The sequence below is a fragment of the Protobothrops mucrosquamatus genome, unplaced genomic scaffold, assembly GCF_001527695.2.
Source record: "Protobothrops mucrosquamatus isolate PMUCROS unplaced genomic scaffold, P.Mucros_1.0 scaffold2684, whole genome shotgun sequence".
Taxonomy (NCBI): Eukaryota; Metazoa; Chordata; class Lepidosauria; order Squamata; family Viperidae; genus Protobothrops; species Protobothrops mucrosquamatus.
Genome location: NW_015388731.1, coordinates 22,698 through 47,337, shown reverse-complemented (window position 1 = coordinate 47,337; position 24,640 = coordinate 22,698). Strand labels below are relative to the sequence as shown.

Genomic DNA, 24,640 nt, shown 5'->3' with positions numbered 1-24,640 from the left:
CTTTCTACAACACAATTCACCCGTCATTTAACAGAATAACAAAGTTGGAAGGGATCTTACGGGTCTTCTAGTCCAACCCCCTGCACAAGCAGGAGACCCCCCTCCCCCCCCCAGCAGAAGCAGGAGTTTATTTTTTATGTAATATTTTATTTTATTTTATTTAAATCGGCTTTATTAAGTTTCAAAGAGAGATGAAATACAAAATAACAAAAAAAAGGAAAAAAACATGAAAGGAGATCAAAAAGAGGGGGAAAGTTAAAAAGTGACAAAATAGAGAGATTGACTTGGCACTTTCTTCAGTACAGATGTAAATATGTAGTAAAAATAATCTCTTACTCCTAATTAAAATAAAAGCACGAAAACATCAGATAAACCAATTAGACATCAAAATAGAATTATTTAAGAAAATAATTCTTACTCCAAGTTTACACCTAGGTATAATACATGTGTGTGTCCAATAAATACACAGTATTTCTATAATCATAACAAATCCAAAAATTAAAGCTTCATTTTTATCTTTTCCAAGCAAGAAATCCAAAGTAATACTTTAAAACTTAGGAAACATAGTAAAAACAATCAGCCGAATCCTACTGAGCTTATCAATACAGGAACAAAAATTAAATTATGTGGCAAAACACATTTCCCGGGTTCATGAAAAGGCTTGATTCTAAAATTGTTCTTCCTCTTTTGGAGCTGCTTTATCTTTGTTGGAGCTATCTGACACTTGATGAAAAGCCTGTTTCTGAAGGGTGACACGTGAATTTTAATAACTGCATAAGTAAAAGTAATAATTTATTAAATGTGTATACTAAGGAAGTCAAACAAAATAAAATTCTAGTTTGGCATCCACCGCAAATACGGGCTGGTTGCCAAGCACCCTCAACGCAAACATATGACGTGTGTGTGTGTATGTCTGTGTGTCAGTCAGAACTTTGAATTTGCATTGTAAACACCCTTTTGAATGTCTGTCATGCAGTTATTAAGTGACCGGTCAGACTTCCTGTACACTGGCTGTCTGGTTTGGAATTATTAATTAATTAATTGTTAATTGATTGTTTGGAATTAACTCAAGTACTTTGTCCACCTAATGAGAAGGAAGGACTCACTGGAGAAGGGCCTAATGCTGGGAAAGATGGAGGGCAATAGAAGAAGGGGACGACAGAGAAGGAGGTGGCTGGATGGAGTCACTGAAGCAGTAGGCGAGAGCTTCAATGGATTCCAGAAGATGGTAGAGGACAGGAAGGCCTGGAGCAGTGTTTCTCAACCTTGGCAACTTTACGATGTGTGGACTTCAACTCCCAAAATTCTCCAGCTAGCAACACTAGCTGGAGAATTTTGGGAGTTGAAGTCCACACATCGTAAAGTTGCCAAGGTTGAGAAACACTGGCCTGGAGGAACGTTGTCCATGGGGTCGGGATGGGTCAGACGCGACTTCGCAACTAACAACAACAACAATTAAGCAATCTGGAATTAAGGAGAAACTTTCTAATAATGAGGACAATTGAGCCAGGATGCTAGGCTAGAAGACCTCTAAGTTCCCTTCCATCTCTATTCTAAGTTGTTTGCTTAAGGATGGAGATATTGGCCTGTTTCCTTCAAGATACATGCTCACAGATCAAGCAATGATGCTGCTGTGTTTAGAACAGTGTTTCTTAACTCCTTCTCAGCTCCAGAGAGGGCACCATTTTTCTACCCTTAAGATGGCATCTTGGTTCAGGCCTCTAACTCAATGTTAGTCAACCTCGGCAATGTTAAGAGGTTATGGACTTCAACTCCCAGAATTCCCTAGTTAGGGAATGGCTCGCTAGAGAATTCTGGGAGTAGAAGTTCACAGTCCCCTCCCTGGCAGCTTCTGCCTTCTTTTTTCGCCCTACCTATACAACATACACACTTTCATACCAAACACCTGCATAGAGCTGTGTATATGCAACACATATCCATGATGTTGCAAAAAGTGCTTTATTGAAGCATTTGAAGTATGAACAAAAGGGTGGGGTCTAAAGCATGACTTTATAATTGAACATTTTTATGATTGATCTAGTTCTGGGTTTTATTTTTCTTGTGAGCCACCCAGAGTTGTGTTTTAAGATGGGCAGCCGCACAAATCAAATCACTCAATAATAACAGTTGCAGACAGCATCAACTGCCATAACATCATTTTTGCACAAAGTCACCTCCTTCCGACTTCTGTGGTTTCTGTTTCAGTTCCTTTCAAGCACATGGTCTGTTTCATTTCCCTTCCCAGTAAGGGGAATTTTTTTAAGGGAGGGGAACTTGCTTGATTTGTAGTAAACTCAAAAACTAAAAAGTCCCTTTTGGCCAAATCATCCTGCTGTTCCAAATCTCTTAAGGTGGTGTTTTTATCAACCTAGGCAACTTTAAAACGTGTGAACTTCAACTCCCAAATTTCCCCAGCCAGTCAAGCTTAAAGATGTGTGGAGTTCTTGCAAGTTACCCAGAGTCACCTTTAGGGAAGATGGGTGGCATAAAAATTTAATAAATAAATTTCGGCTCAGAATTCCCCAGCAAAACATGCTTTAATTGTATGGACTTCAGGTCCCAAAATTCCCCAGCCAGCATGATTTTGAAAGTTGAAGTCCACATATCTTTTTCTGAGAGCGACTTTGTCTAGTGCAGGGGTTCCCAACCAGGGGTATGAGATGATATTCCAGGCGGTGCGAAAACTTGGGTTTTCAAAATTATAGTGTATATCAGTGTTTCTCAACCTTGACAATTTTAAGGCATGTGGACTTCAACTCCCAGAATTCCACAGCCAGCATTGCTGGCTGTGGAATTCTGGGAGTTGAAGTCCACATGCCTTAAAATTGTCAAGGTTGAGAAACACTGGTGTATATGCATAATTCATTGCCATTATTTCAAACGTTTGTAAGGGGTGCGAGAATATATCAGAAGCGTTCTAGGGGTGCGGGGTATAGAAAAGGTTGGGAGCCGCTGGTCTAGCGGTTAAGGCACCAGATTAGAAACCAGGAGACTGTGAGTTCTAGTCTAGCCTTAGTTTGTCTCAGATCAGAATACAATTCACAAAATAAAATTATGTGGTCCACCAGGTCTACTGTTGTGTTCTTACAAGCAGAGTTTTTGTATGGCTCAAAATCCGGCTATCAGGAGTGTGAGGAAAAGCCATTTAATTTAATCTTATAAGATAAGATTGGATAAGAACTGTAAGGCTGATTAAACGGGGGGGGGGGGCAGAGGCCAATTATTTTGATAAAGAAATGCTTAAATGAACTGGAGAACCAGATGAGTTCTCCAAGACCAAAGAAAGTCCAGGATGGTATCTCCTGCCGTGAGCAGAGGGTTAGACTAGAACAGCGACCCCCCAATCTTTTGGGCATCGGGGACTGGTTTTGTAGCGAGAGGTTTTCCCATGGCCTGGAGGGGCTGTGGTTTCATGTGCTGCCTGATCCCACGGATGGGGTTTTGCTTGTATGGGCGGCCCGGTTTCTGGCATGCCATGGACCGGGGGTTGGGGACCCCTGGACTAGAAAACCTTCAAGATCCCTTCCAACCCTATTATTCTATGTTTGATGTTCTAACTCTGAACTTTGCTGGACGAGGATCTGAGCTGGCATTTTGTAGCAAGCGAAGGTTTACTTTCAAACCTTTTTTCAAACAAAATTGGAGGAAAAAAGACTATTAGATCATGCTGGCCACCTCAAGTTATTTGTTGTTGTTAGTTGTGAAGTCGTGTCCAACTCATCGCGACCCCATGGACAACGTTCCTCCAGGCCTTCCTGTCCTCTACCATCTTCTGGAGTCCATTGAAGCTCACGCCTCCTGCTTCAGTGACTTCATCCAGCCATTTCATTCTCTATCGTCCCCTTCTTCTATTGCCCTCCATCTTTCCCAGTATTAGGCTCTTCTCCAGTGAGTCCTTCCTTCTCATTCGGTGGCCAAAGTACTTGAGTTTCAACTTCAGGATCTGGCCTTCTAAAGAGCAGTCGGGGTTGATCTCCTCTAGGACTGACCAGTTTGATCGCCTTGCAGTCCAAGAGACTTGCAGAAGTCTTCTCCAGCACCAGAGTTCAAAGGCCTCCATTCTTTGGCGCTCAGCCTTTCTTATGGTCCAACTTTCACAGCCATACATTGCAACTGGGGAAACCATGGCCTTGACTATACGTACTTTTGTTGGCAGGGTGACGTCTCTGCTTTTTAGTATTTAGTTATTTATAAACCTAATAAAAGTGGGTTAAACACTTGAGAAAATAAATCACGAGCAACGGGTCCAATTTATGAAAATGCAAACACTCACTAAATATATCCAATCACACACACTGATCGAAGAAAAATGAACAGCCTGGTGTGGTGATGGGTATAATCCTTATTCTCCCTTCCATGGGGATTTGATCATTTCTGGGAAGATTTGTCTGTGGGCATTCCTGGAAAGAGAGAGTGCTGCTTCCCAGCTTTTTCTTTTTTCTTTTTTGCAAAGCAGCTGCTGCAGGCTTGGAGGAGTGAAGCTGGGGAAGGGGGAGGGTGGAAAAGGGTGGAGCAGTTTCATTATCAAGTGCTTGAGCGGAAATCAACTGTGTCCCAAGCACAGGGAAGTAGAGACGCAGGAAAGGGGCTCCCCACGCAGCACCTCCAGCGTAAAAAATAAGAAAGCGAAAATAAGTCAAAGATTATCCTCCGGGGGGCTTGCAGAAACAGCATGTGGTTAACGGTAGGTAAGGAGGTGGTGGGGGGGGACCCTTGCTCCCCCATTCTACTGACTCCTGTCACTGCCCCCCCCTCCCCATTCCAGTGAGTGCTGCTTGCAGACTGCTTCAAGCTGGTCCTTGCTTAGCTTAATTATAGAGTGTTGCAAGAAGGGTGGGGATTGCAAGTTGGTTTGTTTTTTTTTAATTTGGTCATACTTGACATCGCTGAAGTGTCACCAGATGATTTGACCCATAAGCAGAATACAGAATAAGAGAATTGGAAGGGGCTTTGGAGGTCTTTTAGCCCAACCCCCCTGCTCAAGCAGGAGATCTTATACCCTTCCGGACAATCTCTTCTTAAAAACCTCCGGTGATGGAGCACCCACAAGTGGTTCCACTGATTGTTCTTACTGTCAGGAATTTCTCCTTAGTTCTAGGTTGGTTCTCTCCTTGGTTAGTTTCCATCTGTTGCTTCTTGTCCTGCCTTCAGGCGCTTTGGAGAATAGCTTGACTCCCTCTTCTTTGTGGCAGCCCCTGAGATGTTGGAGCACTGCTATCATGTCACCCCTAGTCCTAAACTAGACATGCCCAATTCCTGCAACTATTCTTCATATGTTTCAGCCTCCAGTCCCCTAATCATCTTTGTTGCTTTTCTCTGCATTCTTTCTAGGGCCTCAACGTCTTTTTTATATCATTATAAATATCATTATATCATTATAATACATCAAAACTGGGTGCAATATTCCAAGTGTGATCTTACCAAAGCAGTATAAAGCAGTACTAACACTTCATGTGATCTTAATACAATCCCTCAGTTAATGCAGCCTAGAACTGTTTGGCTTTTTTGGCAGCTGCAGCACACTGTTGGCTCATACTTAAGTGGTTGTTCACTAGGACTCCTAGATCCCTCTCACAGTTAGTATTGTTGAGCCAGGTAATTCTATTCCTATCCTATCCTATCCTATCCTAAGAGGCGTGGAGTTCAACTCCCAGAATTCTTCAGGCAGTACTCTGTCCGTGGAATTCTGGGAGATGAAGTCTTAAAGTGCCCCAGGGGTTGACAAATACTGGTTTAAGAGTTGTCAAGAGCTCTTTGTTGGGCAAACCATTACTGGTGAGCGACCTGGGGAATGCTGGGAATTGAAGTCCATACATTTTGAAAGTTCTGAGCTTGAGAAAAAGTGTTTTAAAGCCTCTCGGGGGCAGATGGGGGCAAAAATGCTATTATATTTCCCAGGCATTTATTCATGAACCAGTTGAATTAATATCTTTGAACTGCAGCAGATTCTGCATTTAATGGCTATTTTTTTTTCTTTTAACTTCTGGTCAGAGTGTTCCTTTTAGCGGTCCGATTTATGGTGGCCTCAAAGATGGGATGACCATATTAGTCTCCGGAAGTGTTTTGAAGTCCTGCAAAAGGTGAGTCATTCAAGTGGAGGTGAAAAGGAGGGTATGGGAAGATCCATCAAAAAATCCAAACCTTTTCAAAATATCTGGGCTGCCATGGAACCAGTGAAGCCGCAACTAGAAGACAGCTCCATCTCTGAACAAACTGGACCTTTCAGTCCGTGTTGTATAACTATCATCTACCATCTGGGCACTGATGGGAGTGAGTTCTGAGACAAAATGATGCTTTTCTGACAGATTTAAAGTTTTGCAAATAAATACAAAGAAATTGCTGGTCAGTTGGAACCTTCATTCACGTAGCTTTATGATACAAACACTTCTTAAACAACCCGTTCCCAACACATTCATATTGTAAAACAGGGTTGGGGAACCATGGCCCTTTTATGATTTGTGGACCTGGCTGGCTCAGGAATTCTGGGAGTTGAAGTCCACAAGTCCTAAAAGGGCCACGGTCCCCCATCCCTGCTGTAAAGTGTAGAATTGTATAGTGTTGTACAGAATAAAAATGGATGTCTTTCAACTAAATCTGTTTGAAAATCTTAAAAATTAAACAAGGAGCATGTCTCTTTATGCACATGATAGAAACACAGATAGTTCTCAACTTACAACAGTAATGAAGCCTGTCTTTGTGATGGTTGTAAAGCAGGTTATCCGTGTGACCGACCCAATTTTGCAAGGTTTTTTTTGCAGCAATCATTAAACGAACCAATCATTCACTATAGACTGATTTTGCCCAAAACTGTGAAAGTAACTGCTAGTTTTCAGCAAAAATGTCATAAAACATGGTCATGTGACCACAGGATGCTTCAAATAGCTATAAATGCAGGCTGGTTGCCAGATGCCCAAAATGGAACTCATGTGGCCTGGCAACTGTTCATAGTTTGGAATTGGGTCATAAGTAGCCCTGTGGAGCTCCATTGTAATTTCAAACAATTGCTAAGCAGCTAGCTGTAAGTTGACTACTTGAATGAAGGGTGTCTCACTTTGAAATTTCAGCACCTATTTTTGTGGGTTTGTATTGCAAAATAAGAATAGCCTAGCCTAGCCCAGAATGGAATGGAACAGAACAGAACAGAACAGAATTCTTTATTGGCCAAGTATGATTGGACACACAAGAAATTTATCTCCAGTGCATAAACTCTCAGTGTACATACAAGCAACAAAGTGATAAGTCATAAGTTCAATGATAGTAATAGGATACTAAATAAGCAAAACATAAATCACACTAGACTACTAAATAAAAACAATCGACATAAATCAATAAGATACAAACAACAAAGTAACAGTCGTAAGAAGCTAAGGAAATAGGTAACAGGAAAGATGAGAAGGATAATAGTAATACAGCCCTACTAGGGTATTTTGACATCCCAGGGGCATAAGACAGTGTTGTGGGAATTAGTTGCTTAGCAGAGTAGTAGTATAGGGGAAAAAGCTGTCCTTGTATCTAGTTGTTTGGGTGTGCAATGCTCTATAGCGTCGTCTTGAGGGAAGAAGTTGAAACAGTTTGTGTCCAGGATATGTCGGGTCTGTAGATATTTTCACAGCCCTCTTTCTGGCTTGTGCACTGGGTTCCAATGGGGCCATGACAGGATTCTCTTAAAATCTACTATCATCTCTACAGTTTTGAGTGTGTCCAGTTCAAGATTGTTCCAAAGACACAGATTAAGTTTAGCCTTTTAAGCCTATGGTGGCCAACCTAGGGAACTTTCAGATGCTGGCTGGGGATTCTGGAAGTTGTTTACATCTTCAAGTGGCCAAGGTTGAGAAACACTGGTAGAGTGGAACAAATGAATAAAAATATGATTTGTAACTGGTTTGCCAGGGCCTTCTTTCTTCTTCTTTCTTCAATTTACCTGAATACCGCCTGGTCCTCATCCAGATTATTTCTCTTTCTTGCTCTCTGTGCAGGTTCCAGGTTGACTTCCAGTGTGGCAGTTGCCAAATGCCTAGATCAGATGTTGCGTTCCATTTCAACGTCCGTTTTGATGAGAACTGTGCTGTATGCAATTCACACGAAAAGGGCGGCTGGCAGCAAGAAGAAAGGAAATATGATATGGTTTTCCGCAAAGGACATCCTTTTGAGATCCGATTTCTTGTGAAAATCAACTCCTATGTGGTACGAAGACGATGGGTCCTCTTTATGGGTTTTAATCGTCATCTTTTTTAAAACATACAAATAGTTTGGTCATCGATTTTTACTTCGTACCACTAGAAAAGCATTTTCCAAAATGTGTGAAATACAAAATGTCTCAAAACATCCCTTGCTGAGTGCAAAACTGCTATCTCAAGTGGTAAAATGGGCCCCATCGATGCACACATAAACCCATTGAGCTTTGATCAGACTTTCTTTTGATCTCGTCTTTATTTTTATTTATCAATTTAAAACCATCTCCCTCACAGAGCAATTCATTGAGGGTCTTACCAAGTTATGTTTGAATGTTCCATACAGTCTCCCAATGGACCCTGCCCATTATGGTCATAGGTTGTGACCGTCATAATGTAGATCATCACATAATCGGACCTGTTTTTACGGCCTTTTTTCCAATGTTCATTAAGAACCCATTCTTTACTATGGGCCATTTTTGCCGAAAATTGGGAGTAAACGCTGATTTTGTACATAAACATCGTAAATCGCAGTCACATGACAGTGAGACATTGCAAAAGACTGTAAATGCAGACTGGCTGCTAAGTGCCCAAAACACAATTGAGAGAGAAAGGTGGCTTTTGTAACTTTGCAACAAGGTTGTAAGTACTATTTGGCTGGTCCATCACTAAGCAATCGGTTGTAAGTCAAGGATCACCAGTAATCTCAACTTGGTTTAAGTATTTTGGGGGAATCTAGTCATTTCTAAAACATGGTTTGTGACCTTCAAGTTGGCCTTATTCATAGCTTACTATAATGGGTTAGCCTGTTAGGTGGGTTCAATCGTTGTTTTTGTTCCTTCTCTGTTGTCCCAAAGGTGCTTTTTCCAAAAGGCAACTGGACTTCCTTGGGTTTTTTTCTTTGAAAACATTTTGCTTCTCAATCAGAACTGAAGAAGCTTCTTGGATGAGAAGCGAAACATTTTCAAAAGAAAAAAACAAAGAAGTCTTGGAAAAAGCACCTTTGGGACAACCATGACCTGGAGCCCTGGTGGCGCAGTGGTTAGAATGCAGTATTGCAGGCTAACTCTGCCCACAGAGTTCGATCCTGACTGGCTCAAAGTCGATTCAGCCTTCCATGCTTCTGAGGTCAGTAAAGTGAGGACCCAGATTGTTGGGGGGGCCATATGCTGACATTGTAATGTAAACCATCCAGTGAGTTCTGTAAAGCACCATGGGGCAGTGTATAACTCTGAGTGCTATTGCTGGATGATCGAGAATCTCCACAGACAATTCCTTCTCTGTTGTTGTTGTTCTTGTTGTGACTTGATATGACAAGTTGCTCCCTTCTGTGTGTGCCAGGTTCTTGTAGATGGAAAGCAATATTTGGAATTCAAGCACAGGATCCCTCTTTCCCGGGTAGATACCATTGGAATATCAGGAGAACTAGATGTGGTCTCAATCAGCTTCCAAGGTCCAATTGTATGTATTTTATTGATTCATTTTATTGATAAAACACCTCTCCTACCTTCCCTCTGATAAACGGGTACACTTATTTTTCTTAGGATTAAATGTGTGGAGAATTTATAGACAGGGGATATATATGTCTTTCCCCTTTCCTTCCAGTCTTTGAATAATGCAAAGATTTCCTGACAGTTTCCTGAGTGATTTGGCACAGTAACTATGAGCCATGGTGGCCTAGTGGTTAGAATGCAGTACTGCAGGCTACTTCTGCTCACTGCTGGCTTCCTGCAGTTTGGCGGTTCGATTCTCACCGGCTCAAGGTTGACTCAGCCTTCCATCCTTCCGAGGTCGGTAAAATGAGGACCCAGATTGTTGGGGGCAATGTGCTGACTCTATAAACTGCTTAGAGAGGCTGTAAAGCACTGTGAAGCGGTATATAAGTCTAAGTGCTATTGCTATTGGGGGAAGATTAAAAAAAAGGTCAAGATAATGGCCTAATGTCAACAATCCCTTATGTATGTCACAGACATGATGCACTTCAATGGAGACACAATTGTGATGGCATGTCATTAGTCGCCATCTTGATTTTTTGGGGGGAGCACCTCTCTGTCTTTTGAATTTTAGGGGGATTGTTGCGAGAAGATATCAGAAAGTACCACATTTTTGTATTGTAATTACAGGCAATCCTCAACTTACGACTGTAATGGAGCCTAGAATTTCTGTCGTAAGCCACGATAGTCATAAGTTGAGGCACTCACGGCTGACCTGATTTTACGAACTTTTTTTGTGACAGTTGTTAAGCAAGCGCAGCAGTTGTAAAGTGAAAGCTGCAGTCGTAAAGTGAGTCCATTCCTATGGGCGTGTTTTGCAGAAACCAGCCAAAAAGTCTGGAAACCCGCAAAAAAAATAAATTGCAGTCACGTGACCATGGAACACTGCAACTGATGAAAAGTGAGCCAGTTGCCAAGTGCCCAAAATGTGGTCATGTGACTAGAGGTGTATGTATACCTCTGTCAGAACTCAGAAACCGGGTTATAAGTACCTTCGGGGGGGGGGGTTTGTCGTAATCTTGGACGGTCACTAAATGACTGCTCATTAAGCAACACTATCTGTATTATCTAAGAAATGTTTTTCACTGGCTGAGGAATTCTGGGGGTTGAAGTCCACACATCTTAAAGTTGCTCAGGTTCAGAAAGACTGATCTAGAGATTGCTCTTCCTTCTGATACTTGCTCATATAATTTCCTTTTATTCTGTTTTTTTTTCCCCAGACCTATCCAGTTTGTTCCAACCCAATTTTCCCAACATTCTCACAGGTATGACGTACAGTTCTTTTCTAAAAAAAAAAAAAAAAGTGAAAGAAATCTATGGAAATGTCTCCTTTTTTCTCCCCTCTAGTAATTGTTCTTACACCATGGAGAAGGAATTAGAGAAATAAGATGAAGTAGTATTAGCCAGTGTGGTGAAGTGATTAAGATGTTAGAGCAGGGCTCTTCAAACTTGGCAACTTTAAGACTTGTGGACTTCAACTCCCAGAATTCCTCAGCCAGCCAGGGAGTTGAAGTCCACAAGTCTTAAAGTTGCCAAGTTTGAAGACCCCTGTGTTAGACTAAGAAAATCCCAGTTTCAAAACTGGATGACATAGGGCAGGGGTAGGCAACCTTGGCTCTTTTATGACTCGTGGATTTCAACTCCCAGAATTCCTGAGCCAGCATGGCTCAGCTTGGAAACCTCTCCCTTTCCCCTCAGCATGGCTGGCTCAGGAATTCTGGGAGTTGAGGTCCACGAGTCATAAAAGAGCCAAGGTTGCCTACCCCTGACATAGGGCCACCTATTGTTTGACAGACCAACCTGCCCCACAGGGTTGTTGTAGTAGAGACTTGGGGGAAAGGAATGCTCCTAAACGAAAGATCTAACAAGCAAACAAATAAAAATAATAATAATAATCTGGTTAACTTAAACATACTTGGCCTGAATTAGTTCTGAGATATTAACAGGTAGTCCTCGACTTAACAACCATTCAAAGTTACAGAAGAATCCAAAAAAGCTCCTTATGATCCCGATTCTAATTTCCAACATCACTCCCTCCTGCACCCACATTCACATAACCACATTTTGCGCACTTGGCAACAGGCCTACATTTATGGCCATTTGCAGCATCCTTGATCATATAACCACGATTTATGTTTTTGCAGGAAACTAGAGTTAACTTCCAGTTTCTAGCAAAAAATGCCTGCCACATTTGCTGCATGGGGTCTCAGTTACGATCATAAGTCGAGGTCTACCTATATAGAGATACAATCCCTCATCCCGCAGGTTAAATAATATTGTAAGACAGACTCTAGATATTGATCTTAATGTGTATTATTATTGTTGGTCTTTGCTTAGACAGGTCACATTGAATAACTGCACCCCTTTCCTGCAGAGCAAAGTGGTATGGCCCTTGTTCTGTCCTCACTACACATTACCTCAGGGGTCTTCAAACCTGGCCCTTTTATGACTTGTGGACTTCAACTACCAGAATTCCTCAGCCAGTGTGCCTGGCTGAGGAATTCTGGGAGTTGAAGTCCACAAGTCATAAAAGGGCCAAGTTTGAAGACCCCTGCATTACCTTGTGTGTAGCTCAACATGCAGTTAAACCAGTGGTGGGTTTCAGCTGGTTCACACCAGTTCGGCAGAACCGGTAGCTATTTTTTTTGTTGCCCAGACCCAGAATGGACTTCCGGAAGCAGCATCCACACAGAGAACTGGTTGTTCACATATTTGAATCCCACCACTGAGTTAAACCGTTTATTCTTCAAAAAGCCAGACCACATAGGTAGATCTTGATGCTTTATTAAAGGAACAGGATGGTGAAACTGGGGTAGAATAGAAACACATGCATTAAGAACCTGAATACAAAATAAACAATATTGAGTTGCTGGTGAGCATAACAATTAACAAATACGGATAAAGTCCAAAAGTCATCAGCAGTGCTATGTATATGGGACATGGATTTTTGTTCTGTGATGAACATGCACCACAGATTAGGCTGGGTTCTGGAAGCAGGTGATTCTGTTTCCTCAGAATGTCTGGCTTCTCAGGATGCACCTGGTTTTTTTCCCCCTAGAATGAGGGAGGATGGGAAGATGGGCACTTTGTAGGGTCAAAACACTACTAAAAGCAACTTTCTAAATAATGAAAGGTTTTATCTTTGGCCACTAGGTGGAGCTCAATACATGTTAGAGAGCAATAAGAGCATACAGGTAATCCCCAAGTTAGGAGCGTTCACTTAACGCTTGTTCAAAGTTGCATGATGAGCGCCCCCTAGTGCTTATGAGCAAGTCCTGAAGTTACGAATATTGCAGCACCACAGCAGTTGTTCGCCCTTACGAGCGACCGCAGTGACTCTGCAACATTCACCCTGGTTCTTCCCTCCCTCCCCACCCCCACCTGGGGTCTCCCTAGGCACCAGGCCTTCAATACTCACCCTGCGAAGATCGAGATCCTTCGCTTTCTTGGCTGCTCCAGACCTTCGGTGCATTTGCAGAGAATGGAGGCCTAAAGGAACGCAAGATCACGTGAGATCATTGGGGCAAGATCTCACGCTACTGATCTCGCATGATCTCATGGTACTTTAGGCCTCTGTTCTCTGCAACAGAGAACGGAACCGAAGCTGGGGAATGCTTCCACGTGCCTCAGGAGGCTGGATCTGGGCTCCAGAGACATTTTCCAGGCCTCTGCCACCCGGATCTAAGGCCAGGGGATGCTTCTGCACCCACTGCAGCCCGATCTGGTTTCCAAAGACGTTTTCCAGGCTGCTGCCACCTGGATCTAAGACTGGCGAATGCTTCCATGCCCTCCCGCGGCCCAACCCAGCTCCAGAGGTGTTTTTCAGGCCCGATCGGGCCGCGGGGGGCGCAGAAGTGTTCCCCAGCCTCAAATCTGGGCGGCAGCAGGAACCACAGCAGAGAGGAGACAGATCTTTTCCAGATGAGTCGGGCGCGGGAGGAAGGGAGGGGGAAGCATGCGGTATCTAGTGGGTCAGGAAGGCCTTGGGGGCCTGTTCCAGCACTAGGCCCTCCATGGCCTTCCCCACCCTGAGATACCTCATGTTCGCTTAACGAGCTGCGTGCGTTTTAATGAGCAAGGGAGTGGTCTTGTTTGAGGTATGAGATTCACTCTATGAGTTTTCGAGTCACGAGTGGAATGGGCAGGCTCCATTATACTCGTAACTCGAGGACTACCTGTACAGATATATACAAACTGCTGAAAGTATAACAGTCTTTGCTGTTTAGGGCTCTACCAACTGAGCAATGTTTTGGGAAACAGAGAGATGGGAACGGGAAGATTTCATTCATAAACATTGGCAGGGATAGATGACAATTGGGTTCTGCTTTAGAGAGCTGAGAGTTGCAAAATGAATTGCAGCCCATTGTGTGGTGTCACTGTACAGTTGACACAAAAGGGAAGATATGCAATGACATCATGAGGCACATGGTGTCTTTGTGGATTGTACTGGATGCCTACATATTTCTTCCAATTTGCCTCTGCTAAAAATGGTCTGATAGGTTTTTCAACTGGTGTGAAATCTGCAAAAGCTATTGGACTAAAATGAACAGTGACATAAATGAAATATGCAAACTTCAAAACAAAACAGAATGGGTTGTTGGGAAATGCTTGAAGACAATTGCCAAGAATTTGAGACCAAGACTAGCATCAGTGTCCACAGTCCAGTGTTTGTCAACCTTAGTAACTTTAAGATGTGTGGACTCAACTTCATCCTTGCTGGATAATTTTGGGAATTAAAATGCACACATCTTAAAAGTTGCCAAGGTTGAGAAACACGGGGACAACAGCTGTCAAGAGCTCTTGGTTGGGAAACTATTACTCGTGCTGGATCTGGTCCTTGCATTCTGGCTGTGATGTTGCCATACTCTGCAGCTTTGGGGGAACTTGAGTACTCACTGTGAGCTGCTATTGAAATTTTCTAGGTAAGGTTGTCAAAGGGCATTATGGGTAACTGGAATGGCAGACATTTTGCAACTGGCAAAACGAAGTAGTTAACTCTTGCAGGAAGAGGAGAAACCAGGATTAAAAATATGTCTTACTGGGTTGGAATTACTATCAGTTCTGCTTTAAAGAATTGTTGGATTCCCAAGCTTTTTGATAAATGTTTGGCTTATGTTTATATTTGGATTTAAAAAAACAAACAATCTTTGCATGTAAAATCCTGACTGCTGTTCTGTTTTGTTCACAGCCAAATGCCTATCCCATTGGACAATGCTTTCAGCAACAAATTTATGTAAGTCTTTATCATATTAGCAATATTTGCACATAAGTCATTTTTTTCTAACCCATCAATTATGAGGGACTTCAACCCTAGGCTAACATGGAATTATGAGAGTCAAAGTCCCACACATTTAGGGATCTGATACTACTCAGGTAGGAATCCTCTGAAATGGGCACAAAGGAGCATGTTAGGAATTTTGGCTCAGCGTGAGAACCCAGTCACCATGTTTGCACATTATGCGAATCAGGTTATCACAGTCAAACCTGCCCTGACCTGGTCCTTTAGTCGAGAAAAACCTTCAACTCCATTTGTAGTGAAAGATATACTTTTACTAAAAAGCCAAGTGGATTACAGTATAGCAAAAACCAGAACTACAGTTCGCCTGCCAAAATTCCCTGGTTAACTTTCCCAATCCAGTTCCTCTCCCCCCCCCTCCCTTATTGTCCAATTATATTTGAATAAATTGTTTTGGGAATAGTTGCTTTAAAGGGCAGGTTGAGGAGCCATTGCATTCCATCCCCAGAATTTTGACCTTGAGCTGGTGCCTCTGGATGGTATGATGAGTAGTTGGCTTCATTAGTTTCACTTTCCCCCAAGTAGTCAACCCCCTCCCATTGGGTTCCCTCACCCCATAGTTCATGGCAGACTGACAGTGAAAGTGAAAAGCAAATGATGGCAGTCCTGACATTATGGCATTCAGCCATAATGTGGTTGATTAGTATAGGCCAGGGGTAGGCAACCTCGGCTCTTTTATGACTCGTGGACTTCAACTCCCAGAATTCCTGAGCCAGCATGGCTAAGCATGGAAACCTCTCCCTTTCCCCTCAGCATGGCTGGCTCAGGAATTCTGGGAGTTGAAGTCCACGAGTCATAAAAGAGCCAAGGTTGCCTATCCCTGATATAGGCTGTGCCGGGTACGGGAACTCAGCAACTGGAAGTTGTTAACATGTCTTAAGGATTAAGCTTATGCGAGAGCAAAAGTGGGTAGCAGTTAGGTGCTGGACTCCGCTTCAAGCCCCTCCCCTGCCATGGGGGGCTTTGGACACGCTGTGCTCTCACAGCTCAACCAGCCTCATTGTGTCATTGTTATGCGAAGATATTGGAGGGGGGAGTGTTATATATGTCCCCTGAGGCTCCAGAAGAAAAGGAGGGCATAAATCTAAGATATCTAATAAAAATGAACCAGTATGAACCCAACCTTAGTAATCTGATGTATCTTTTCTAATAAGAGCTGCAATAGGAAGGAATCAGTGCTGCGGGTTGGACTTGAGCATCTTTGGAATTTCCCATAATGCACCAGATTTAACTAGGCCCCTTGGGCATTGTGGGAAATCTGAATAGTTTGAAAACTTTTTGAAAAGAATTCTAAGAGGTCAGCAAGTGAATCACGGTACGGCCTTGATGCTCTGGAAAAAAACCTGAAAGATGCCAGAGGCTAAGGCCTTCAGTGGACATTTACAACAATGACCAGGAAGAACCATGGGTGCTTTCTCAGGGGAAAAGGCTGTGCTTAGGTGGATAATCAAAGATGTCCCCAGGAGGAGGTCAAAACAGTCAACATGTCAATAGAAGCTCTGTCCTCTGTTTATGTGAATGAGCATGCACATTAAAGAGGGCAGGGATAATAATAATAATAATAATAATAATAATAATAATAATAATAATAATAATAATAATAATAATAATAATAATAAGTAGTAGTAGTAGTAGTAGTAGTAGTAGTAGTAGTAGTAGTAGTAGTTGGGAGGGACCTTGGAGATCATCTAGTTCAACCCCCTGCTCAGGCAGGAAACCCTATACCATTTCAGACAAATGGCTGTCCAGTCTTTTCTTAAAAGTTTCCAGTGTTGAAGCATTCACAGCTTCTGGAGGCAGGTTGTTCCACTGGTTAATTGTTCTAACTGTCAGGAAGTTTCTCCTTAGTTCCAGGTTGCTTCTCTCCTTGGTTAGTTTCCACCCGTTGCTTCTTGTCCTGCCTTCAGGTGCTCTGGAGAATAGATTGACTCCCTCTTCTTTGTGGCAGCCCCTGAGATATTGGAACACTGCTATCATGTCCCCCCTCGTCCTTCTCTTCATTAAACTAGACATGCCCAATTCCAGCAGCCGTTCCTTATATGCTTTAGCTTCCAGTCCCCTGATCATCTTTGTTGCTCTTCTCTGTACTCTTTCTAGAGTCTCAACATTTTTTTACATCGTGGTGACCAAAACTATTTGATTATGACGTGGCATCTGACATTTTTTTTCAGACCCACTCTATTGAACATCCTTATAAAATTGGCCTTTGTTGATCTCCGATTGATAATTTGAAGGTGCAAAGTGGAAAGGAAAGGCAGATTAAATCTAATATGCTTTGTGTGTATATTCTCTCCACAGCCTCTCCCTTACCGAGCTACCATCTATGGGGGCCTTTTTCCATCCAAATCAATAATAATCTCCGGTTCTGTGTCCCCTTCTGCCCAGAGGTAAAGACTAAGAAATATTATTGGTAAAATTTTCTTCCACACGATTTTAATCTGAATTCCTTTCGAATGAATGGTTTGGGGCTGCACAATTAAGTTGCCTTTTGAAAAAGCACCTTAGAGACAACTGTGTAATGCAAGTGGTATCATCTACCAGAATATTTATAATATAAGCCTGAAATGTCTGTAAAGTACATACACGTAACAAAAACTCTTGAGACATCTTAAAGACCAACAAATTGATTGTGACGTAGGTACAGTGACTGAAGATTTGTGCATCATTTGTGCAGTTTGAATTCAAAGGGAAAACTATTTTGTAACACATGAGGGCGCTAATGTTGCACCCGTCAGTAACTCCTGAAATAACATGCTTCTCCCCCCCCCCCAATCGTGCTGATTCCTAGAAAAGATGCTGCAATTTTAAGAAGTTGCAGAACGGACCTGTGAAGCATCTTTTTCCCTTTCAGTCAAAAATGCTGCATGGCTGTAATTTATTATTGCATTTATTTTATTATTAAATGTATATGCCCACCCATTTCACTGCTATAGCTCTGGACGGCTTATAAGATTTATCAGACTGTAAAGTGAGTCTCCATCCTTTTCTGTGTTTTGTATTTTATCTTTAGTGATAAAAAAATAAATAAATGTTTGAAAAAATAAATAAATAAATAAAGCAAGGCTCCATCAACAGATGATAAAGAGATATTGCAAATGAACATCAGTGTTCCTAGAGTGAGTTGGCCATACTTCTGAAATTTATTCCTTCCAGGAACAAAGTTGGCCAGCCAAAACCACCGCCAGTTTGGTGACAGAATGAACCCTCTTTGTCATCAAAGCTCATTGTTCAGATCTGTTATCTTGCCCTATGAAATAAAATGAGTGGAAAGGACACACACCCAGGCATGCACACACCCATTCCAAAAGCACTGTGTGTGATAAAATGAACTTTGGTGTACTTTTATTTTTTGTTAAGTGCAATTAAAAATAAAGAATCATTACTAGTCACCCTCCATGCATTATGGTGTATGATATTATCTATCTATCTATCTATCTATCTATCTATCTATCTATCTATCTATCTATCTATCTATCTATCTATCTATCTATCTATCTAATCAGTGATGGCGAACCTTTTAGAGACCGAGTGCCCAAACTGCAACCCAAAACTCACGCATCGTCGGGTGCCGGGTGGGTGTGGCCCATTGGGTGGGTGTGGGCCATTGGGTGGGCGTGGCTGCAGTGGTAACAGCAGACTGGGTGGGACTAAAAAGTTCAATCAATCAATTCCAACTTTGCAAGATCTTTTTTTTCCCGGCGAGAAGTTGAAATTGACTGATTGAATTTTTTTTTTTGGACACGGCAGAGGCCTAAAGCGAAAAGGTTTTATAAAACCCAGCTGAAGGCCTAGGACTGGGATGACGGTGCGCGTGCCCACAGAGAGGGCTCTGAGTGCCGCCTCTGGCACCCGTGCCATAAGTTCGCCACCACTGATCTATATCAACTATCTATCATCTATCTGTATCTATCATCTATCTATATCTATCAACTATCATCTATCTATATCTATCTATCTATCTATCTATCTATCTATCTATCTATCTATCTATCTATCAAGTGAACCCTTTTTTACAGATCTCTTTAAAAAAAGAATCTACGGTATTTGGGAAAAAGATTCTTGCTCACCAGGTTCACATGGGAACTTCCTTTGAGAAAAATAATGGCTTTTGAATCAGCAATATAATATCTTCAGAAATTGGAATGTTCATTGTGTCATTTCTGGATGTGGGGTCTCCTGTTTATTCTGCGGCACAACATTTGGGTCTTTTTATGTAGGTTCCACATCAATCTGAAAGCGGGGAACGATACTGCTTTCCATCTCAATCCACGGTTTGATGAGAACGTGATTGTTCGAAACTCCAACCTCAATATGCGCTGGGGTTCAGAAGAGCGACACCTGCCCTGTGGGATGCCTCTGTTGCGTGGCCAACCCTTTACCGTAAGTCAAAGCAGTTTGGTTGCTCAACCTAGGCCAAATGATTGTGTGAACTGACTTAAGTTTGCATTTATCAGGCTATCCTAATGCATGAATTTCAGAATCCTCGGTTCGCCCATACAACAACACTCTCTTAAAAGCTGCACCGCTTACAATCACAATTAAGACTGGAATTTTGGTCATATGTTGGTGCAGTCATAAGTCAAGCCATCATGTTATCAGACCCAATTTTACAACCATTTTTATGGTGGACCTAAAGCAAATCACAATTTAATCACCAAATAATCACTGTTAAACTTGAACTAGAAATGAGTGTCAGAACCATGGTTAGCACAACATAAATTGCCAAATAAAATAATATATGACAATATGTTATTAGTATATCGTATAATAATGCAGTGTATAAATAATACAGTATAATATAATATATACATTTCTTCCATATTACTATGTATTTATTCTGATTTAAATATTTTATAAAATTGAAATGTAGTTTTAGGGTAAACCCAAATTTGGGGTGTAGTACTAATGCATGTATTAGGTTAAAATCTCAGACTGAGTTAAAATCTGTATCATGGTTACTTTTAGTTATTCTGAATACTCATCATTTAGTGACTTTGAGGAGATCATCAGTTTTTGCAGATGCCTCTGTGAAACACATTTGCTGGTTTGTTGACTGCAAAATGGGTAATTTGTGATACAAATTAAATAAAATAATAACTGAAATATCTGGGTTATATTATGGGGTCCCATTAAAGGTATTACAAACATGCATTTTATCTTTGTAGATCTGGATTCAGTGTGAAGCACACTGCTTCAAGGTGGCTGTGAATGGACAGCATCAGTTTGAATACAATCATCGCACACATAATCTACTCCAGATAAATCTGCTTGAAGTGGACGGAGACATAATGGTGACCAATATCCAGGCTTAAAGTCGTCAGTAGAGGCCCATTTTTGGATGGATGTGCAATTGATGGAAAATGTTGAGCTTTACTACCTAAAATTTGAATAAATGCTCCTTTCAGATCATGTTTAAGAAACATATAAGTTCAGATTTTTTCCCCTTCCAATCTAATTGCATGAATAAACTTGTTTTGTTCATATCTGGTTTTGTTTGCTGACTCAAGTGTGGTGAACTGAAAATCTGGTTCTGAGTTAGACATGGAAATTTCAGGAATATAGCCTTCCTTTCTCCTGCTTTGGACTCTTGATTTAAGTAAATGGGAAAAGAATTTCAGTAGCCAACTACCAATAATGTTCCTGACAGACAGTGCCCAATTTATTTGGGTGATGTTGCAGGAATTAAAGAGCGTTTTGCCTGCTGAAAAGCCTACAACAGCTTTAGAAAATAATCATCGATCTCTTTGAATTTACAAGCGTCGGTCAGGCATGTCAATGGCCTGCACAGGGGAACCCAAGTGTTGTCATCTCAGCAGATGGTCCTCCTGCTGAACCTTAGAATGGAGATAGTTTGGAAGAAGATGAGGTCCACTTCTCAGCCCTCATTACAGTAGCAAGTGAGCGGAAACTGGCCATTTCTGTGCCATTTGTTCTTTGTCATGTGTGTTTCATGTGGGATCAGCAACTCAGCCTAGCTAGCTCCATGTGCTATTCATGATAGCTTTTGGAGGAAGCAAATAGAATGGTCTTCCTGGGACTGGGGAGTCATCATCTGGTTTAGGAAGGTCACTATTCTACATGGTCTCTGTTCTGGGCCCAGTGCTCTTCAACATCTTCATCAACGATCTGGACGAGGGGATAGATGTGGGGATAGATGGGGAACTCGTCAAATTTGCAGACGACACTAAGCTGGCCAGGAATAGCCAACACTCCAGAAGACAGGCTTAGGATACAGGAGGATCTGGACAGACTTGAACACTGGGCGCTATCTAACAAAATGAAATTCAATGGTGAAAAAAGTAAGGCTCTACATTTAGACAAGAAAAACCAAATGTATAGGTATAGTATAGGGGGTACCTTGCTCAATAGTAGTAACTGAGAGAGGGACTTTGGAGTCCTAGTGGACAATCACTTAAATATGAGCCAGCAGTGTGCTGCAGCTGCCAAAAAAGCCAACACAGTGCTAGGCTATATTAACAGAGGGATAGAATCAAGATCACGTGAACTATTAATACCACTTTACAATGCCTTGGTAAAGCCACACTTGGAATACTGCATCCAGTTTTGGTCACCATGACGTAAAAAGATGTTGAGACTCTAGAAAGAGTACAAAGAAGAGCAACAAAGATGATCAGGGGACTGGAGGCTAAAACATATAAGGAACAGTTGCTGGAATTGGGTATATCTAGTTTAATGAAGAGAAGGACGAGGGGGGACATGATATCAGTTTTCCAATATCTCAGGGGCTGCCACAAAGAAGAGGGAGTCAAGCTATTCTCCAAGGCGCCTGAAGGCAGGACAAGAAGCAATGGATGGAAACTAATCCAGGAGAGAAGCAACCTAGAACTAAGGAGAAACTTCCTGACAGTTAGAACAATTAACCAGTGGAACAACCTACCTCCAGAAGCAGTGAATGCTCCAACACTGGAAGTTTTTAAGAAGAGACTGGACAGCCATTTGTCTGAAATGGTATAGGGTTTCCTGCCTGAGCAGGGGGTTGGACTAGATCAGGGCTTTTCAACCAGTGGTACGGGTACCACCTGTGGTACATTGGCACCTGGCAGGTGGTACGTGAGCATCCTAGAAAAGTAATGGGGGAGGGGAATGAGAGCGCTGCCAGGCGGGCAGGCAGGTGTCTTGCTCGGCTGTGCCTTGGGGGCACTTTTTTCAGTGCCATTGTAACTTCGAACAGTCACTAAGTGAACTGTTGTAAGTCGAGGACTACCTGTACTTTATCACTTTTTTCCTTTTATTTTTTTTGGGGTCAAGTTTTTGACACCTTGCTAGGTGGTACTCGAATATTGCCATATCCTAAAAGTGGTACAATGGGTGAAAAGGTTGAAAAGCCCTGGACTAGATGACCTCCAAGGTCCCTTCCAACTTTATCATTATTATTATTATTATGGACTCTATTGGAGTTGGGCAGCTATAACAAATTTGGATGGATGGAGATGGTCAACTCCCCTGACAGTGAAGAACTGCAGCCCAGCAACTTTGTGGATCACTTAGAATGATGGACGGGATCAGATGGAAAAGGCCCAGTGAAAAACAGCCCAGTGTGTGGTAGAGGTGATACCCATTTTATCAAAAGAAGCTCCAAATTTATCAGGATATGGATCAATTAAAAATTGGAGTTGGTTCTTCAGCATTTTAGCTCTGACATCGCATGCAGAGCACTGAGAACACTAACAGAATGATTGGAGAATTCTGCTAATCTGTGACAAAGAGGGACAATTACTTCTTTAAAGTTTACTCAGTCAACCAAGCAGAAAAATGAAGGAATGCTGCCAGTGAGGAACTCACAAATGGTTTATTCAAGTCTTGTTGCACAGTTCTTTCCTTCCACATTGATCTTTCCCAGCCCCCCAAGAAGTGAGACAAAAACATCTTCAAGTCAATAGATGATCTGATTTTATTTGCCCTGTGCTGATAGAGACCGGCTCCTTCAGAAGGGCAAGACAGGCTCTTGGAGAACATTCAGGGTGGGACAATCAATAGTCCATCATTTGGGACAGAGGTCTTATTTAGGATTAGGATCATCAATACCAAATCCATCTCAGCAAATGCTGGGCATGTTGAAATTCTCAAAGTTAGCTCACTGTCCCCGCTGTTTAGTTTAAATATTCCTCCAGAAAATCTGTGAATTTATAGCCAAGTAACTCAGTCCCTTTCTTTGATGGATGCAAACCATCTCTTTTGTACATTTCTTCATTGGACCAGCTGCTGACATCGTGACTAATATATCCAAAGCCTTCCCCTTCCCCTCAGTCACAACAGTAACCTACTGGGGATGGAGTGGGGGAACAAAACATTTGCATGCTATTGGAATGTGAAATTGCGTTGTGATGTGTTGAGAGCCAGCTCGGTGTAATGGTTATAGCACTGGCTAACAACTGGGAGACTGTGAGTTCTAGCCCTGCCTTGGGGACAGAGTCTGCTGGGTGAACTTCAACCAGTCTCTCTCTCTCAGCCTTGGGAAGAAAAAGGCCCCTAGCAACATAGCTATGATCACTCCCTTCCCTGTAACTTTATGTGCCTAGAGCAGGTGTAGGCAACCTTGGCTCTTTTATGACTCGTGGACTTCAACTCCCAGAATTCCCGAGCCAGCCATGCTGAGGGGAAAGGGAGAGGTTTCCATGCTGAGCCATGCTGGCTCAGGAATTCTGGGAGTTGAAGTCCACGAGTCATAAAAGAGCCAAGGTTACCAACCCCTGGCCTAGAAAACATGACCTCCAATAGCAATGTCTTAGGCCAGTGATGGCGAACCTTTTAGAGACCGAGTGCCCAAACTGCAACCCAAAACCCACTTATGCATCGTCGGGTGCCGGGTGGGTGTGGTCCATTAGGTGGGTGTGGCCCATTGGGTGGGCGTGGCTGCGGTGGTAACGGCAGACTGGGTGGGACTAAAAAGTTCAATCAATCAATTCCAACTTTGCAAGATCTTTTTTTTCCCCCCATGAGAAGTTGAAATTGATTGATTCATTGAACATTCTTTTTTTTGCACACGGCGGTGGAGGCCTAAAGCGAAAAGGTTTTATAAAACCCAGCTGAAGGCCTAGGACTGGGGCGACGGCGCACGTGCCCACAGAGAGGGCTCTGAGTGCCATCTCTGGCACCCGTGCCATAGGTTCGCCACCACTGTCTTAGGCACATATGGAAGACCAGGAGCATCTATAGAGGAAGTCAGAAAAGTCAAGATGGCAACTGCAATGGCATAAATAATGCCTGTCCCTTTTTTAGGTGTGATGTGCACGCAATCATGTGATTACTGTTGTCATCTTGATTTGCTTTTAGCCTCCCTGTGGATGCCCCTGTGCAAGCACCTGTAAGCAGTTCCAATTTTTGGTTTTAAATGAGGTTAGCCTTTTCTCTTCTGAACATTCAAAAGCAGGGTGAAAACAGCCCGCAAAAGCTGCCCCGTTGTCCAAGAATGGAATTTAAATAATAATATAATAAAGTACGTGATCGGTACAAAAGTTCCAATAAAATATACATAGTCTAAAAGAATTAAATATAATTAAATAAAACAGTACAGTATGTAGTGTTTTGTCCAAAACCCAAACTATTAGGTTTTGTGGTGCAAATCCTGCTCAACTGGTCCACGTTGGCAGATACTGCTGCAAAAGCAATATTCGGGGACCCCTGTTGAGGCTAAAGAAGGCCTCAGTGTGAAGTTACAG

At 42.3% G+C, this 24,640-nt stretch overlaps 1 protein-coding gene across 2 annotated transcripts; it reads left to right on the top strand.

Moving 5' to 3' along the window:
• The first annotated feature begins 4,540 nt into the window (after window positions 1–4,540).
• Window positions 4,541–20,443, top strand: LOC107296205 (galectin-9B). Of its 2 annotated transcripts, XM_015825554.1 has the most exons (9): window positions 4,541–4,684; window positions 5,992–6,080; window positions 7,977–8,184; window positions 9,513–9,632; window positions 10,885–10,929; window positions 14,853–14,897; window positions 17,259–17,347; window positions 19,178–19,340; window positions 20,126–20,443. In XM_015825554.1, exons 1-9 carry the CDS (start codon window positions 4,673–4,675, stop codon window positions 20,270–20,272), a joined length of 918 nt encoding a protein of 305 aa, XP_015681040.1. In that variant the 5' UTR covers window positions 4,541–4,672; the 3' UTR covers window positions 20,273–20,443. The 2 variants fall into 2 exon arrangements, with proteins under 2 accessions (XP_015681040.1, XP_015681041.1); XM_015825555.1 differs by lacking the exon at window positions 10,885–10,929.
• The last annotated feature ends 4,197 nt before the right edge of the window (window positions 20,444–24,640 follow it).